Source organism: Anoplophora glabripennis, unplaced genomic scaffold (assembly GCF_000390285.2).
Source record: "Anoplophora glabripennis isolate ALB-LARVAE unplaced genomic scaffold, Agla_2.0 scaffold15, whole genome shotgun sequence".
NCBI classification, from domain to species: Eukaryota; Metazoa; Arthropoda; class Insecta; order Coleoptera; family Cerambycidae; genus Anoplophora; species Anoplophora glabripennis.
Genome location: NW_019416279.1, coordinates 359,428 through 379,906, shown reverse-complemented (window position 1 = coordinate 379,906; position 20,479 = coordinate 359,428). Strand labels below are relative to the sequence as shown.

General features: G+C 32.1%; 1 protein-coding gene across 1 annotated transcript in view; it reads right to left on the bottom strand.

Annotated features, from left to right (window-relative positions):
• LOC108905061 (neuropeptide-like 1) overlaps positions 1-20,479 on the bottom strand; it is an 89,297-nt gene that overhangs the window by 14,882 nt on the left and 53,936 nt on the right. Inside the window, exons 3-5 of the mRNA XM_023457378.1 lie at positions 9,933-10,290; positions 9,588-9,818; positions 6,361-6,660 (exon numbers count right to left, since the gene is read on the bottom strand). Coding sequence (XP_023313146.1) covers positions 6,361-6,660; positions 9,588-9,818; positions 9,933-10,290 — 889 coding nt within the window. The remainder of the gene's footprint in view (positions 1-6,360; positions 6,661-9,587; positions 9,819-9,932; positions 10,291-20,479) is intronic.

The window sequence follows — 20,479 nt, the reverse complement described above, 5'->3', positions numbered from 1 at the left end:
GGGCGATTCTCCGATGAAAATTAATAGGGGTCTTTGGTATAAAATTTTTTGAAAAAACCCTCCCCTGAAAAGTTACGCCCCTCCTAAAATTACAAAAAAAAATTGTTTTTCTTTTTTATCTTCCACGTACATCAAGCTAAAGAAACCAAACTTGGTGAACATTATCTGTCAATAAAACTACACTTTTTGAATTTTTTTCAACCCTGAACTATTTTTGTAAGGGGTTGAAATAATCAACCCCTATGACATTTTTTCTTATAATTTTTTTTTCGATAAAATTTTTTCCTTTTAAAAAATATGTCTAAAAAACCCCATTCATTTACTAACTTTTTGATCTCTTCAAGTTTCTTCGAAAAGTTAAGGATTTATGACAAAAAAAAATAAATGTATTGTAATGTATTTTTAAAAAGATGAGCTGTTTAACGCGAGTGTATTTTGCCGAAAGATCTAGTGGCCTGTTCTTTACAATGGAATCCGTAGAAACAAATGTCAATGTCATTTATTGTCATATTAAATAACATTTTATTAAAAAACACTCAACCAAATAGTTGACCTATGATTCTACTAGGCTAAGAAGTTTGGAACTTAGACTAAAAGTGAACAAATGATGAATAATGTTATAACAGTAACAAAAAATAAAAATCTGTCGGATATTGACAATACAATCTACAAAAAATGTTGAAAATGATTGCCTTCAGCTTCAATACAAGCATCTACTCTTGTTCTCATAGAATTGCGTATGCGTTCAAATATTCCTGGTGAATTTTTTATCGTTTCACACCCTGCTACAATGCGGTTTCGCAAATCATTGATATCTTCAACTGGCCTTGAGTAGATCAAAGATTTCAGATATCCCCATATGCAAAAATCCAAAGGATTAAGGTCAGGGGAGCGGGCTGGCCAATTTACATATCCTCCTCGACCTATCCATCGATTGGCATACACCTCATCCAAGTGACGTCTTGCACGTATACTAAAGTGGGCTGGTGCACCGTCGTGCATAAACCATAAACGTTGCCTAATTTGAATGGGAACTTCTTCAAGAATAATAGGTAATTCTTCGAGAAGATGACAATATGAGTCACCATCTAATCGTCGTGGAAGAAAATAGGGACCAATTAAATGATCGTCGATAATTCCGAGCCACACATTTAATGAAAATTGATACTGATGATTTCCTTCAAAAAAGTCATGAGGATTTTCCTCAGCCCAAATATGATTGTTACGAAAATTTCTAATACAGTCTCTTGAGAAATTCGCCTCGTCAGTAAATAAAATATTTCTTAAGAACTGCGGCGCTTGGCCGATCATATTAATAAGCCATTGACAAAAAACCACACGTGGTAAAAAATCTCGAATCAGTAACGACTGCACCCGTTGGAGATGATAGGGATATAACTGTTGTTCTTTTAAAATTCTAAAAACTACCGAATGGCTTACATTTAGGACACGAGCTATTTTCCTGGTACTAGTTTCTGGGGATTCCTCAATTAAATTAAGTACGGCTTCATCGACAGCTTCAGTTCTAACTTCTCGGCTACGGCCACAGTCATGACTTCTCTTTTCAAATTTTCCAAGTTCCCGCAAGCGTTGGTGAATATTTGTGAACGTAGTATGGTGGGGTAATCTACGCTCTGGGTACTGTTCAGCATAAAGTCTTTGCGCTTCCAATGCATTACCGTTAGCATACCCATATGTAAAATGCATATCTGCCATTTCTAAATTCGAATAGTTAACCATATTTTCGGTTTATTAACTAATATTTTCTACACAAAATCATGAAACTTGTGAAATAGTAAGAAACAGTAACAATAAATGACATTGACATTTGTTTCTACGGATTCCATTGTAAAGAACAGGCCACTAGATCTTTCGGCAAAATACACTCGCGTTAAACAGCTCATCTTTTTAAAAATACATTACAATACATTTTTTTTTTTTTGTCATAAATCCTTAACTTTTCGAAGAAACTTGAAGAGATCAAAAAGTTAGTAAATGAATGGGGTTTTTTAGACATATTTTTTAAAAGGAAAAAATTTTATCGAAAAAAAAATTATAAGAAAAAATGTCATAGGGGTTGATTATTTCAACCCCTTACAAAAATAGTTCAGGGTTGAAAAAAATTCAAAAAGTGTAGTTTTATTGACAGATAATGTTCACCAAGTTTGGTTTCTTTAGCTTGATGTACGTGGAAGATAAAAAAGAAAAACAATTTTTTTTTTTGTAATTTTAGGAGGGGCGTAACTTTTCAGGGAAGGGTTTTTTCAAAAAATTTTATACCAAAGACCCCTATTAATTTTCATCGGAGAATTGCCCCTTGAATGTTTTCGGTGTTATTTAGATACACCCTGTATAACAAACACTCTGTACATACGGTATTCCCAAGTTGAGAACGTTATCGATTATCAGCGGTTTTACTAAAAGGTTGTTCAGATCGACTTCCAAACCAGATAATTTTAAACAAACTTTGTTTTAACAGCTTTGTTCTACCCTACCACCTTTTAAATGAATTCATGAAGGTGTAGATTTCGTGACATGATAAGAATGACATGCTTTTTAACTTATAGTACAAAGCGAACAATACCGTAAAATCAGAAGTGAAATACATATTTGAATGGGTTTCTGTAAAATCCACCAGTGGGGGCTCGTTAGTTTAGAGGATAACAAAAATAATTCGATACTATTAAAGGACTTCTCATATTTTAAACCGATAGAACTATTTTTCTCTCAATGTACGCAAATAACAATAACACTTGAATATTATAATTATACCCACAGTAGATTTATACCTGAACACAAGAAGCTTTTAGATGTGCGAGGATGACAGTTAAGAAACAACGAATTTTAACGCTCGCAGTAGAAGTACTTTTGATATAAAAACAGTGCGGGTTTATCGACATTTCTATTTATTTTCCTTTCATCAAGATAGAGTATCTTTACTAACCGAAATTGGATGGTAAACCCTATATCTTAATTCCAGCCCCATCTGGCAACTTATTCAAAGTTGTTGCGGCGAAAAGCGACGCTTTGAAGAACGAATCGCGACGTCTGGAATGAGGCTTCGAGCTGTGGGAGACGAAAATGAATAAGGGTAGATAAACACCGATGTAAGATTGAAAAAACTGTTTACGGTGACGGAATATATAAAAGTTTGATGCGCTATGTTTGGGGAACGGATGAAAACGACAAGTGGATTTATTTATTTAAAATGTCAGAGGGGTGAGAACGTACATAAATCGGAATGGAAAAAGTTTATTTCTGGAGAGATATCAAGATCAAGATATCTCTTAACTTCCTTAAAAGTAAAATATTGGTAGTCAGGAGGCAGTATACGCATTTTACGCATGTTGCCAAAACGTGTTGTGGATATTTAACCATCAATTACTTCAAGGTTATAAAATCAGATGTAAACTAAAACCCAGAAACAGAACTTCGTTTATTTTGTTCAAAAAGTATTACGCTCACTCAAATAAGTTCAGAAAGGGTTGCCAAAATCATATCAAATGAAGTCAAACAATGCTCTTTTGTAGCTAAAATCTAAGATTCTTAAAAGATGATATAGCAGAAACATATTTGACGTTTGAGGTAAGTTTACAAACTGTGCACATTTTTTTCGTAGGGTGTTACAGTCCACCATATCGTACAGTTAATGTAAGTTAGTTCCAGACTGATATTTACCAACATGTCAAGATAAAACTGAAGAGAATGTCCATATAGCAGAAAAGTGATCCGAGAATAAATTGTTACAGCCAAATAGTAAATAGTCTACGTGTATAAAGAGTTTAGGTAAATAATAAAAAATGTTTTATGTAAAAACAAAGTGTACTTATGACTTTATTTTTCGGCGGTAGAAAAAGTAAGAAATATAAAGTTTATAAAGTTTCATGGATATTGAGATACCTAGTTGAAAAAAATTTAACCTAACTTAAAATGTTATAAAATTCTAGATTATGGTGGATGCGCAAGTACTACAGAGTATTAGATGAACGAACACGAATTTGAAGTTAGATTTGTAGAGTCGCATCTAGTTTTTTCAGAAAAAAATTAAAATATTTAATAATATAGTTCATTAATTCTCTGAAATAAGGTTACTAAATATCCTAAATTTATTTCTAGGGGCAGCATATTGATGAGTGAAAATAAATATAAATATTTTAATTCATTTAAAAACTCCTACTAATTTAATATAGCTGAGATATAATTTTTGTAAATAGTATACTCAATGATATTACTATATTAAAAGTTAGTTAGCTTAGATCAAAAACAATTTTTTATATTTGATTATTAGAAAACCAGAATTAATTTTATATTAGAATTATTAGAATCAGAAATTTAAGAAACTTATGCTGACCTAACCTAACACTATGCAGAAATTTATATATCTACGTAAACAATCTAATTTCTAATTCTAATAATCTAATAAGAATTCAAATTTTCTAATAATTTCTACATAAAGTTAAGTAAGATTAGGTTACTTTAATTTTTTTCTGATCTAATATATAAAAAACCTACTTGACATAACCTAACTAAAGTTGTTATTTTGTGTTGAAATGTTCCAGCAAGTAGAGTAGGTTACTGACCAGATGAACATAGAAATCAAATTAAAATAAATATTGACTTTAATTTACTTGCTGCCTCTACAAAAAAATTTGCGTCTGTGTTTTGTTTTGACTAGCAGTATGTGTTCCACAGAATACTAATCTAATTTTTTTTATCAAATACCTAAATAATCGAAACAATTGGTATTTTAAATTTTAATTATCAGGATTGGCTGTTGCTACCTTTTTAAACTAACTATATAAAACTAACAAAATGATATAATATATAATAAATTAGAACTACTTATAAATAATAATCTAATGATTTTGAAATAATTTTTTAAATTATTTCTAATTTTTAATAAAAAGTATTTGTTGCTATTTTTTAAAGCACTGTGTTTAGTTTGTTAATCTCAGTGGCATTGATCTAGTTTAGGTTAATTACGCCTGATAGGATATGACAATAGGGTAATAGACGGGCCAACGTTAATTTGGTTATATAATTTGTATGGTTCAGTATTGTATTTCATTAAATTTAATCTTTAAGTAAAGTTTAAAGTGGAATTAGTAAAGTACCTCTTATAGTGCCAGTGTCTAATCTTATTATCTTAATTCTTTATTAGTATTTAGTGACGGTAGGATGTATTTGTGTGTCTTTATTGTTATACAGGGTGATTCACAAATGGTGACCGAAACCTCGTATTCTTTGGCGGATTTTAAAGGGTCTTTCCTATACAGTTTTTATCTAAGACGCTTCTTTGAAAATATACAGGGTGTTAAACTTCAAAAAATATTTTAAATTTTTTTAAATAATTTAGTTAATGGAATAATTTGGGCACATCTATTTATATAAGCATTGTCTAAAATCTGAGGGCTTTTGCTAAAATTTACATGCTGGAGATACAGAGGGTATTGGTGGCATATTTTTCTAAATAAAATAGTACGCCACTGCTTTACGGTAACAACAATGATATTTTCGGATTCGTCTTTTAATTTACTACACCCTGTATTGTAAAAAAACATATCCACAATCAAGGAAGATGAGATTCGACAACAATGCGTTCGCAGCCAGCCTGTCCAGTGGCGGGGTATGAAAAACCTCGAAGAAAAATTAAAAAAGTAAATTCAGTGTAGAAACGCTTGTAAGTGTTTCTAAAGGTCAAAGGTAGCTTCCCTATAAATATCATAAAGATTGAAAATTACACCCTCTATATTTTAAATGATATATGACTGCATAATGCTGCTGCAAATATTAATAATGGGAGAATTGTGTGAAGTGTAGAGTTACAAATTTAATAAGAAAACTGTATTAGACCACACAAAAATAACTTCAGATTCGTGTTCAACAAACTCGAAAATAACGTTTTCCGCTACACTAAACATTACCATTACATTACATTACCATTATTGATAACAAATTGCATCTGTGACAGAAAGAAGTCATTAAAATTTCTTTTATTTGCCAGTTTTCAAAAAATTAGGCAGTTTAATATATGTTAAAAAATTCGTTTTGTTTCAACTTGATATCATTCACCGCTTCCAAGAAGAGACACGTAGTCGATTGTTGTTTAAAATTTAACACAAATCTACAAAGAGAGATTTTGTTGAACTTGAAGTTTAGAAGTTTAGTTTGTAAGTTTGTACCATTTTTTTCTGTATTTTTTCTTAGTTAATTTTTCTCTCTTTTAACTCTTTTTATATTTTATTACATATCCTGTTATTGGGCATCGCCTGTTGGATGTGTATTTTAAATTAAAAAAAAAAAACATTTCTTGTACAAGTTAGCCCTCACATTTTATAAAAATGTAATAAACTGACTCACCTAAGAACCTTTTCTCAGCGTTGGGATAAGCGCCCGTCAGATCCTGCAACCAGTCTTCATAGTCGTAAATATTGGGGCTCTGATACACAGGAGAGGGATATTCACCGTTTTCCACGTCAAAATAGTCGGCCTCTCGCTTGTTCCTCTTTTCCGTCTCGTCGGCAGATCTCTTGAACTTCGGTTTGTACTGAGCTTTGATAGACTGCAAGTTTCTCTTTTCCTCCATTCCTTCGGCTTGGGGGAGTCTGTGCAGGCTGACTGAATATTCATCTTCTCGCAAAGCTGGCATAGCCCGTTTACCTGAAATAACGCAAGGAAGGTCGTTACTTTCCTCACAGTCATCGATCAAGTGTACGTTTTACACAAAGTGCTTCTCAAATAGAACTCCAATACTTTAGAAATAAAATTGTTGTCAATGATAGCAGTATAAAAAAATAACTCTCACAATCAGATAGACTCGGGTCAATGTACTACCTACTTTAAGTCCAGTAATTTGCTACCAAAATTTTTAGAATAACCAAACGTTTTGAATAACGCTCTAATGGAGATATTTAGTCCAACTAAATGGGCCTTTAAATCGTAATTTTGGTCAACTTGCCTGAATTTTTATATAAGTTAGTTTGAGATATACAGAATGGTACAGATTTTAATAGACAAACTTAGGGAAAGTACTAAACAACAAAAATTAACATCATTTTGCTCTATGAACATAGGTGCAGAAGGCCACCGTTTATGAGATACAGGGCGTTGAAATTAACAAAAATAAAACAATTTTTTTAAATATCTGGAAAACCGCATCATAATATGTCTCATAACTCCATTCACTTTTCGAAAAATAAAAGAATGTTTTTTCATCCGGAATGTTCCAAACTGTTGTAAAATGTATTCATATTACCAATTAATTCAGTGGCGTAGAAGTTTTACTTTAAATAAGGAAACGACATCCTTGTTTCTTCACCACTGGTTTTTGAATTTGGACTGTAGGATTCTAGATTCTAGCTCTTACCCCTTTTGAAATTTGAAATTTTCTTATAAAAGTTGTAGAGCATAAATTTCTACATAAAAATAGTTTATTGACTTTTTTTGTGCTATTAAAATTAACAGTTAGGGAGACTAGAAGTTAACGGATGATTTCAGAAATTTGATAAATCGTAACAAGGAGAAAAACGAATGAATTTTGTAATTTTTTTTTCAATCTACCCTAAAAAATGTAAACTATCTTTTCAGAGATATATTTTTTAATTTTTAATAAAGTTATAACATTTTCACAAAGCGAACGTGATTTTTTATCTTTGCATTAAAACAAAATTTCGAAAGCAACTTTTCATTATTTTAAATAATAAAACAATCGAATGGCATAGAAAAAAGTTGTTTTACTGTTAAATCATAAAAATTAGCGATTAAAAAATTGAAATTATTATAACTTTTTTAATAAAAATTAAAAAACATATATTTCTTTGAAAAGAAAGTCTACATATTTCAGAGTAGATTGAAAAAATAAATTCTAATAAAAAATTCATTAATTTTCCTGCTTGTTATGATTTTTTTTAATTTTCTGAAATCCTCCCTTAACTTCTAGCCACCCTAACTGTTAATTTTAATAGTACAAGAAAAAGCAAATAGATCATTTTTATGTAGAATATTATGCTCTACAACTTTTATAAGAAATTTCCTTCTAGCTTTTACCCCTTTTGAGTTAGGTATCTTGAAAAAAACACTTTATTTTAACTCTTTTCACCCCTAGTCGGGGGTTGAAAAAAAAATTACTGTCACTTATTGTTATTATATACCTCAAACTAACTTCTACCAAAAATTCAGGCAAGTTGGCCAATATTGCGATTTAAAAGTCCATTGAATTGTACTATAAGTTATTTTCTGAACAGACCCCGTATTTGTTTATTTTATTTTATTTACTGACCTCCACAATAGAGAAAGTCAAGATTGCCATGGAACCAGACCATATTTTTGCTTTTCAGCTGTTGATTTAAATATTTTATTAAGAAAAAAATGCTACATTGTTATTGAACAAAGTGTTTTGTCTAAAACAGGATGAAGACATTATAAAACACTTTTTATAATAAGACATTCTTTGTTTAACAAAAAAATTAAAGATTTGTTTAGGTTTGACACTAGAAAACATCCCAAGAACAGGTTTCATGGCAATCTTGACTATGTGCAGAATGTATACAGGGTGATTCAAAAAACCGCTGACAGACTTCTAGGGTAGATAATATATAAAAAATTAAGACGAAAAGTTTTAATAGACATAGGGTCGCAAATGCCTCCTTAACGAGATACAGGGCGTCAAAGTTTCTGTAAAATTAAACATTGTCTGCAATAATTCCAAAATGCCTGAACACTTGTATTTCAAATTTGTTATGCGCAGTTAGCACCTTAAGACCAATGTTTGATGTACTGCTCAAAATTTTATGAGCAGCAGTGTCGTAGAGACGGGGTCAACGTGACCCTTTTTTAAAAATATTTTCTGCGCCACTGCTAATTTTGTCACAAGGGCACTATTTTCGTGTAAAGTGTTCAATTGTCTATCGAATTGGTCTCTTGCAAAATTTGGATTAAAGCAACAATTTTTAAGAGAAACACCTTTGTAGAAAATTTGTAAATCCAATTTTATTTTCATTCATTTTAGTTTCGCATAGTAGGCTTGTGCTATCCAAAATAAAATTAAACAACGCCTGTCACTAATGTCAATGTGTACAAGTGAGTTAAGTAAACTAGATTATAAGCTTATTTTTGTCATTTTTACGCTTTAATTTTACGGCCCTGTATCTCGTGAAGGGGGCATTTGCGACCCTATCTTTATTAAGACTTTTCGTCTTAATTTTTCATGTATTACTTACCCTAGAAGTCTGTCAGCGGTTTTTTGAATCACCCTGTATATATGATCGTAATAAAAAAAGAGACGAATTAAAAAGTAACAAACACAGGGTATTTCATTAAAAAAAAACAAAAATTTGGTTTACATGTCCAAAATCTTTGGTTTTTACAATTTTTTTCTATATATAGATATAAGGCAAAATAGGTAAAACAGGTAGAATATTATCTGAATGTATATTATTTCATAAAAAAGTTCATAAACTTCTCATTCCCAGTTAAAAAACTCGCAGGTAATTTTTTAAATAAACACAGAGTCATAATACGCCATCCCTTCCACAAAATCAGTGAACATTCTCTATCTGGATGTTGTCCTGGCACTATATAGTTCTTACCTGTAAATTTCCCATCTCTAGCTAGTGACGCAATGTTCCTCTTGTACTGGGTCCTCTGATAGTTGAGATCCCCTGATTTGGCCAAACTACTCAAAGACCTCTTGCCGTAGCTCGGTAAGTTAAACCCTCTGGCTAAGCTGCCTATGTTCCTCTTGCCGTACATCTCATCGAGTAGCTCCTGGATGTCTTTCTTTGGACGTAAGTCGCCATTTCTGGCTAAAGACTCTATACCTGAAAGCAAACACCAGTTGTCAACTTTCACCCAGAGCTGCAATATTGCACAGTACACTGTACAACTGGAGGAAAATAATATAGTCCTAAACAAAACACTCGTTTTTCTCTTACCACGCTTCTGACCGTCGCTTGGCATTGGCAGCTGCCCATTTTTTGCCAAATTGGCGATGCTCCTCTTGTAGTTCGAGTCGCCATCGTCTTCATCCGGCAGAGTCTTTAGGTACCCAGCCCTAGCGAGGGCTTCGAGGTTCCTCTTGTGTTCGGGCAGGTTATTCCAAGCGGCCAAGGAACTGAGCGATCGCTTTAAGTTTCTCTCGTCTTCCTCCTGGTCTAACCGATCTAAGGCCTCTTGAAATTTCCGAAGAACGTCTCTGCGCAGCGCCTGGACCTGCATAGAGTTCTCTTGAGGGGACAGAAGGGTGCGGAGGGTATTTTCCACGTCGATGTCGCAGGTGTTGTCGGAATTGACCTGAAAATGAAGGATAAAGCATGATTTAATGAAAATTTCACAACTCTATGATGATATTTTAAAACGTTATTTATTTTCTTCTAAAATTCTATTTTGAACTTGTTGCCTGATATCTGATCTGATCAAATAAGTCAGGTAAATGTGAACTATAAATATTTCCTCAAAGCAATTGATACATTAGATCATTCAAACTTGAATATCTTGGGATCGGAAAATCTCTACACATTTTTATGCCTTTTTTTAATTGTTATTTCGTTGTTTTTGTACAAATGTTTTTATACTACCGTTTATTCTACAACTAATACGAAATAGTTATTTACACCATAAAGGAGGTAAATATTCTTTACCAGTCGAGGACGAAATACAACAAAAACAAAATTTATTGCCCGAAAAGTCGACAGCGTGCTACGGACGAGCATATAGAAATTTCAGAGAATGGTGCCAGAATAAAAATACTGGTGTTTCGGAAATGTCACCTAAAAATTCAAACGTTTTTACAAGACAAGTCAACGATTTTCTCGTTCAGCCACCCGATAACACATATTTGCTAAGGTAGTGACGGTCTTAGGCATTGTAGGAGCATGCCATTCTGATGAGTTGTGCAAACTTACTTTGGACAACGTCAATTTCAAAAATTTCAATGACATTATTGTAGTTACAATTCCAGATTCTAAAAATGGTATATCACGTACGTTTACAATTACTTCTAGTCTGGGTTCTGTTTCTCCCCTAGAAATTCTCAACAAATGTATCAAGATTAGATTGGAAATTAAAATTGAAATGTCACGCTTTTTTATGCGTTATCAAGCATCAGGTAGATGCTACAACCAACCAGTCGGCAAGAATACCCTTTCTATGATTCCTAATAAGATTGCACAGTTTTTGAAACTAGAACATCCTAAAACATATACAGGCCATTCATTCCGAAGAACATCGGCAACGTTACTGGATAATACAGGAGTTGATGTATTTAGCAATCAAGAGACATGTTAGGTGGAAATCAGCCACAGTAGCAGAAAGTTATGTTGCTATCAGTTTAAGTAACAAAAATGAAATAGCCGACAGGATTCTTTACAATGACACTTCATCTCAAGGTTGTAGTAGTACGTCGCATCATGCTGTTTTAATGGATCAGTTAGATCATATTGAGCCTCCGGTGTCTGAAATGAACCGGTCAAATCATTTTGAGAAAAATGTGACAATTACTAAACGCGAGGGGAATAATTATTCAGATTTTATAAATGTTACTAAATGTAATAACTGTACAATTACTATAAATATTCATTCATAATAATTAATAAAATTAATATTTGTTCATAAAATATGCGTTTATAATTAACTCAAAATCGCTTTTTTTCCTTAGGGAGGTAAGTTACCTCTCTTACCTCCCGTTGTCCATAGCAACTTCCACTTATACGGTAAAATCCACTTACCTTCTTAAAAACAACGTATTAATAGTCTATATTTATTATAGTGGGAACAGATAAAATTGAATTAGTATATCTTTTTGCGAGTTTGATTTTGAAGTTGTCGGAAACAAATCTTATTTTCTGGACGAATGGTTGAAACATAAATATATGAGCCTGTGACTTGGACATTTTCGTGGTTGGCCAGCCACCAAACGACGGAGTCTTTATTCCCAACTCAATATATATCCCAAAAACCCCTATTTCCTGGTCTAGAAACTGAAGTGATTAATAGTTCTGCCACATAAACCTGTTGTTCTAAGAACAGTGCCTTAGTTCAGATCGGTTGGGTCCATGTGGCTGTGAAATCGATATCCACAAATATGACAATGAGAACTGATTGAATTAAATCAGAGTAGGTGTAGATTTTCATGCTTGGGGTATTTCTTGTACGTACGACTGAATTCTGTTATAATCTGGTTATAACTCAGTGAAACTCCAAGGGCTTTAACTTTGCGACTTTGTATCCTCATTGGGAATAGTGTTTAATTCGCTTCATGTTCCCCACATCCAATAAAATATCAGTGGAGGCCCAATCAACGGGTTTAACTTACTAATACACATAATAATACAAATTTTACCAACCGTATTTTTAAATGAATGAAATTTGTGGGAACGCATTTAAATTTTAACACAATAACTTCTCCGTCGTATGCTTTTAATGGAATTCGTCCCAATTAATCGAAACAACCTGTCTTTACGAAAGTAAAAACGTCTTAAATGAGTTGATTTTAACTTCCAATGAATTTATTGAAGGAAATAATTTCCTTCAATAAATCCTTCAAACGTCGAGAAATAAATCGTTTAGTAGAAATTTGCAATAACAAAATTCCTTCTGTTATGTTTAAGAGCACTTCAGCAAATAAGTGCAGTTTTAATAAGAAAACAAGCTCTTTAAGCTTCTTCTAAAGCAATATATTTCTTTAAAAACATTATGGAATGAAAAGGAAACACTTACGTTACTTAACTAACTTCTCCAATTATGCAACTCACAATACAAAAGTTTGAAGTATTGGTTGCCTGCTGTAAATACAATCAATTAGTTTGTAATAGTGATAACGGTAGTAAACATGTTATGACGCCATTAAAGTACTTGCCGAGTTAATTTTGATGTTAATATATAACGTGAATATGAATTACCAAGAAAATAGGCTATCAACTAAACGGGTATGCTTCACAGAAATTGTTTTAAAGCCAAAGTAGGCGTTTTCCTGCCATTCTAACAGTCCTTTAATGAAAGTTACACAAGCTCACAAAACTTAAACTTTAAGACGATTAAAATCCTTAATCCCTAGGATCTCACAGTACCCTTGGTACTTATACCTCTAATTTAACAAGGCCTTAGCCCTCGACACCTCCAATTAAGTGTAATGCTGTTAACGAGCAGAGCCAGACAAACTTCAATTAACTAATTAGAACTACGGAACCTCCTGGTGCAGAAACAGCATATCTGTTAAGTAATAATCAGGGAGGCTGCGGAGAATTGAATTAGGTGATGAAATGCAGCAAGCGTAGAAACGTAAGTTCGAGTTTTTTGGTCTCACCTTTTTAGTTTCTTTAATACACGTTAATTAAAATAGTATGCTCACATGAGAAAAGAAATTATTTCTGAACAGAAGTACGTGTAGAATATAAGCAATTGTCGCAGACAACAACTCTGCGGACTAATGCTCCGATCACACTCGCAGCGGCTAGTGCACAGATAAGATCATTAGTCAGTAGAACCACCAGACATGTACCGGTTTTGAACATGTTAGTTCTCATCAGTATGCCATGGTGCGACAACCGATGAATGATATACCTAGATTATAATATTAATAATTAAAAAATAGTAGTAGTAGTGGGTCAGTTTGGCGATGTTGAAGATATAGGCATTAAGTAATAGTGACAATTCAACATTTTGTATAGTATGTTATACCCATACTCACGCCAAGGCTGTCAAAATAGCAAGATGATGAGTCAGTTACGTCATGAGAGATGAGATAAGTAGGAAACCGGCATATGTATGGTGATTCTGCTGACGAAAGACCTGTATACTAAATATTGTGGGTATAGTTCAATATTAGACTACAGGGTAAAAATTTCCAAACTAAAATGTGCAGCATTTGAAAAAATAGTTGACAATATCCAAGCTTTGATTTAAAAAAATATCTAGAACAGTTGTTATATTGCACAAATTAGCAGCATGATGATTGTGCTGGGGCATAAACATGTAGGTAATAAATTAAAGATGTCTATGTAACAAGTAATAATAATACAAATTTCAATTTTGAAAAACTGTAATTATTAGGGAAAATTAAGAAATATTCATGTCTGTTTTTAATAGTTATTTACACAAATTACACAATAAAGGAAGTAAGTATTATTTACTAGTCGAGGACGATTTTGACTCTATTGCAATAGAGTGAGTCCGAGACTGGTAAATTATACTTAACTGCTGTGTGGTGTATAACATTTTATCTGCTCCCACAGTTTTTTATGGTTCATGAAATAATGATTAGGTTTTATTTTTTCGACATTTCTTAATCAATTCATTTTGACATCTTGCAAAGTCGCCTTGGTTGTTTGGATTTTGTTGTTTCTAAGGTGTTTATAAACAAAGCTACATAAAAGTTGCAATTTTGCTGGTGGAAAACGTGGATATATCAAAATACCCCAAGTTGAGAGCATTTTTGAACCGTAAGAATGACGATTATACACCTAGAATGTCAAACGTTTTTACAATAGAACAAGTCAACGATTTTCTCGTTCAGGCACCCGATAACACATTTACTAATGAAGGTAGTGATACTCTTAGTCATTGCATTGCATGCCGTTCTGATGAGTCATGCAAACTTACTTTAGACAACGTCAATTTCAAAAATATCGATGACATTATTGTAGTTACAATTCCAGATTCTAAAAATGATATGACACGTACGTTTACAATTACTTCTCGTCTGGGTTCTGTTCCTCACATAGAAATTCTCAAGAAATATATCAAGATTAGATTGGAAATTAAAACTGAAATTTCACGCTTTTTTATGCGCTAACAAGCAAGTAGATGTTACAACCAACCAGTCGACAAGAATATCTTTTCTATGATTTCTAATAAGATTGCATAGTTTTTGAAACTAGAACATCCTGAAACATATACAGTCCATTCATTCCGAAGAACATCGGCAACGTTACTGGCTAATACAGGAGTGGATGTATTAGCTAGCAATCAAGAGACATGGTGAGTGGAAATCAGCCACAATTGCAGAAAGTTATGTTGCTGACAGTTTAAGTAACAAAAATTAAATAGCCAACAGGATTCTTTACAATGAGACTTCAACTCCAGCTTCTAGTAGTAAAAATGTGACAATTAGTAAACGCAAGGGGAATACTTATCCAGATTTTATAAATTTTACTAAATGTGATAACTGTACAATTCCTATAAATATTCATTCATAATAATTAATAAAATGTAATATTTATCAAATATTTCTATTTATTTGTTCATAAAATATGATGCATTTATAACTCGAAATCGTTTTTTCCCTTAGGGAGGTAAGTTACCTCACTTACCTCCCGTTGTCCATAGCAACTTCCTTCCTTTTTAGTCTATTTACTATAGTGGGAGCAGATACATTTTTTTATAATTATTAAATTACGTTGTTAGACAATGACTAAAACTGCAATAAACGATTGCATTGACTATTTTAGAAACTCACTCACTTCAGCCAAAAATAATTTAAAATGTTAAAATATGTATGTAATGAATTATATTAACCTGGAGGAGGTATGGACATGAACAAATCTCCATTCTTTCCGTATATTAAAAATTCACAAAATTAGCCATTATGAAAGACACGCGAAACAGTCCGAAATAAACTGCGGGTTGTATTGCATTCTGTATACTTTCTACATATCNATTAGATTGGAAATTAAAACTGAAATTTCACGCTTTTTTATGCGCTATCAAGCAAGTAGATGTTACAACCAACCAGTCGGCAAGAATATCCTTTCTATGATTTCTAATAAGATTGCATAGTTTTTGAAACTAGAACATTCTGAAACATATACAGTCCATTCATTCCGAAGAACATCGGCAACGTTACTGGCTAATACAGGAGTGGATGTATTAGCTAGAAATCAAGAGACATGGTGAGTAGAAATCAGCCACAATTGCAGAAAGTTATGTTGCGGACAAAAATTAAATAGCCAACAGGATTCTTTACAATGAGACTTCAACTCCAGCTTCTAGTAGTACGTCGCATCATGCTGTTTTAATGTATTAGTCAGATAATATTGAGCCACCGGTGACTGAAATGGAGCGGTGAAATCATTTTTAGAAAAATGTGTCAATTAGTAAACGCAAGGGGAATAATTATCCAGATTTTATAAATGTTACTAAATGTAATAACTGTACTATTACTATAAATATTCATTCATAATAATTAATAAAATGTAATATTTATCAAATATTTCTATTTATTTGTTCATAAAATATGATGCATTTATAACTCGAAATCGCTTTTTTCCCTTAGGGAGGCAAGTTACCTCACTTACCTCCCGTTGTCCATAGCAACTTCCTTCTTTTTAATCTATTTACTATAGTGGGAGCAGATAAATTTTTTTATAATTCTTAAATTACGTTGTTAGACAATGACTAAAACTGCAATAAACGATTGTATTGACTATTTTAGAAACTCACTCACTTCAGCCAAAAATAATTTAAAATGTTAAAATATGTATGTAGTGAATTATATGAATTATTTTTTAAAAGCATCTAATTAACATATTAAATTGCCATTGTTCAGCTAGCACCTGGAGGAGGTATGAACATGAACAATCTCGATACTTTCCGCATATTCAAAATTCGCAAAATTAGCCATTATGACCGACACGCGAAACAGTCTGAAATAAACTGCGGGTTGTACTGCATTCTACATACTTTCTACATATCCCCCCTTCATATGTAAGACGTGATCTCCAAATTTGCGAGAAAACAATGCGGAAGATACGATTAACGGTGGTAGAATTAAAGGGAGTTAAAGGGTAATTTGCTTATCTTTTAAAAGGTCACACATATAAAAAATGTTCTGTCTTTATTTCGGCTTTCTGAGTACGTGGTTAAAATTAATAGCATTATGACTTGATCATCCTGTATGTTCGTGATGCAAATGCCATCCAATTTGCTCAAAATTTATATATTCTGAATCACAACCGGGACTTGATCCCTGTCATAAAATCCAAACATCAGCTATTCCATTGTACAGCCCACTCTTTGGCGGAATGGCCACTAAAACGAAAATTCAATTTCCCGTCACTCCTTTACCCTACCACAGCGATGCAATAACATCGTTTTTTAAATATCAGCGTTAATTGAGCGAAAAACCATGTTTGGAAACGCGCTGGAAAACATCTGCGACGCGATGAAACATGAAGATTTATTAATTACAGCTCAACTGTTTCTCAAATTAAAGTATAATGACGAAACTGGAATTTCATTCCATTTCGCTGAGACTCCTGCAAGTTATGTAAGATATTTTTTTGCGAGGGCGTTTATTATTCGGTTCAAGAGAAGTGCTGAGTTGTAAAAAAATTTATATACGTCACTTTCTCTTGTTTTTCTGCAAACTTGGACTTTATCTGTTAATACTTCATTGCATTCTATCTAATATACTTTTGATACAAATTTACAGCGTTTTCTGAAAGAATTGAATTCGATAACACAAGCCGAGAATCTTTCAGTCGTCATAATTGAGTTTGAAATGTTGTGTAATATGATAAAAAAAAAAGTCTTAAAAGGGTAAAATTTTATTTACGTAATAAAATAGTTCATATTTCTTTTTTACATTCAACTAAATTCTTAAGATCAAATGTCGCATGCAGACATTTGAATTTTATTTAACAAAAATTACCTGAGGAAAAATAGTCGTTCACGAGAAAATATTTGGAATAAAACTTCTTATATTTTTCCTTTTTCATTCGCTTTGTAAGAGCATTTGAATTTCATATTCAGATAAGGACATAAAAAAGTGTATTTTATCGGAAAATGTAAGGTTTCTATACAATACAGCTGTATTCGAAATTTTTAATTATTATTAGTGTAAAAATAGGTATTTTTAGTATTCATCTTTGTTTATTATGACAATAAGTATCTCTAAAAAATTGTGTGCTCTTTCTAAACCTTAACTTAAACCCACGGTACGCGATAAACTTTTTGAAATTTTTAATTAACAATCCTGTCAATCGAAAACCACGCTACCGATCTTTGCAAAATTATTAGGGTAGAATTGACATATATTTTACTATTTGTTCACAAAGTTTCATCGGTATCTATAAACATTTACTTATTTTAAAAATTGTTCCAAATATGCATATGATTTTCTACTATTTTTCGCCCATTGTTAATGCAAAATTTTTTTGATTCGCAGTTGTAACTATAGGAAATCGTCAAAGAAACAAAAAATAAAGAATGACTTCTTTTATTTAAGGCTTACTTTCAATGCACAACGCAGTGCTACCAACTGCATGTTACTAAATATTAGCGCGTAATTTACAAAGTTCGGTTATTTTCTTAACAGACCTGGTGTACTCCCAATTCAGAAATATTGCAAGTTCAATCCTTTTTAGAGTAGGAATAAAATAAAGAATCTGAGCAATTATAATAAAATCATAATTACATTTCTCTACAGTTTCCTATTCCTTATGCTGCATCAAAGGAAAATAATAAACCAATTTTCCATTTTCTGGAACAATGAACCATACTAATCCGTTTTAAATTAGAAAGGCATCCGATGATGTGGAAATTATTGATTTCCTTAACATGACATGGGAATATATGTCCCAAATCCCTTTTTACTGCAGTGGAAAGTTATGGAGTTTAGGAATACGACACCCACATCCTAAACGATAAACTGAATAGTTTGATGAATGTTAAACGATTTTTAAATGATGTACCACCAAACAAATTCATGAAGTTATTCATTAAAATATTGTGTCTATACAACTGACAGACAGTCTTATTCATATCTATGCACAAACCAAAAGTAGGTACTGGTGCTTAAAGGCATACGATAAAAATATAACAGAAATCTGGTATTATTTCTTTTTAATTTAATTACTTACAGTAAAGTAAAATGAAAAAGATCTGTAAGAGTCGTATTCCTCTCTTTCTTTGAGTAGTATTAAAAAAGCACTTTTCTAGAAATTGATATACCTAAAAGTTCTTTCAATAGACCATTGAGTCCTGTAGGAGTATATATAGCCCAGAAAATATATTTTATAAAGCACATCTCATCTTTTTCCGATAATAACGAGCTTCTACCATCTGACTCTCATTCCCTACAAGTCATGTCAATAACTCCCCTCTTAGGTTATTCATCGGTGTACTCGAGGGGTTTGCGAATTTATCGAGCCTGTGATTCAGTTTGCCTGGAGAAATACAGGAAGAAAAAAAAATCACTCACTTGTTTTCTTATAAGAACCTAACATAAAACTTTGAAAATACTTAGTTTGTAGTATAATTACAAAAAAAAAACAAATGTAGGTACACGAGGGAAAAAAATTAGTAAGAAATTATTATTATTTTTTTATATTTGCTTTTTCATCGGCACTCTAGGAACACAAATCCTATTCTGATTTTATAAAAATATTTTCTATTCATTTATACACATACAGGGTGTTCTTTAAGGACTTGCCACTGCCATAACTTTTTTATTTGGGTTATTTTAACATTTTTTTTGGCATATTCCATTCACTTTGGGGGTCATATTTATACAGAAGCTACCTTTGACCTTTAGAAACGGGTACCAATAGTTTATTTTTTCAATTTACGTCGTTCATTTATTTAATTATAAATAGAAATTTAACTCTTTGTTCATTAATTTTCATACTCTGCCGCTGGACAAGCTGGTGTGACTTCAAACAGCGGTGCACGTTAGATGCAGCGCATGCTTGGTTGGGAACTGGGCTATTCATTGTCAAATCTCGTAATTTAAAGGAAAGATTATTAAAAATCAAATTTTCAGACCACGCGCCGGGAAGTAAAAAAATAGTAACACATAATTAATTGTTTAAAAAAACTTTAAATGATTTAACAAGATATTGTCATATCAATCAGATTTAGTAGGTACATTTATTTTAATTTTTTTTATTGTGTTAGTTTTTTAAAACGTCAAAAATAATTATTTTAAAACATAAACCTAGGTTTACCATTCGTAACATATCTATGTATATCAATATTGGTTACTACTTATTAAATCATATGACAATTTTTAATTTTTTTTAAACAATTTTTTTCATGTTCGGCATTTCGTCCACAATGACATCAAAAAGGAATGGTGACTTTAAAATAACACGCATTAAAGCAATCTATTTTCACTAAATTATTTTTAATTGATTTCGCTGTCTAATAGTTAATTATAGTTATTTATTGTATGTGTTTTAAATAACGTTTATCCACGCAAGAATGTTTAAACACGAGAACGTAGTTCAAGCGTTTAATATTCTTAAGTGGATAAAGGGCAATTAAAACACGAATGCAATAGAACGTTTTATCCATAATCACATCACAATAATATTTGTGGAGTCAGAATTTTTGGAATTTAATAAATAGTTATTTTTGTATCTAGTGCGCAAAATGCTACTTTGGTGATCGAAAATTGAATTTTTTAACGAGGCGAAGCCGAGTTAAAAAATTATTCGAGACCGCCAAAGTAATTCGCGCACGAGATGCAAACAATATTTTTTCT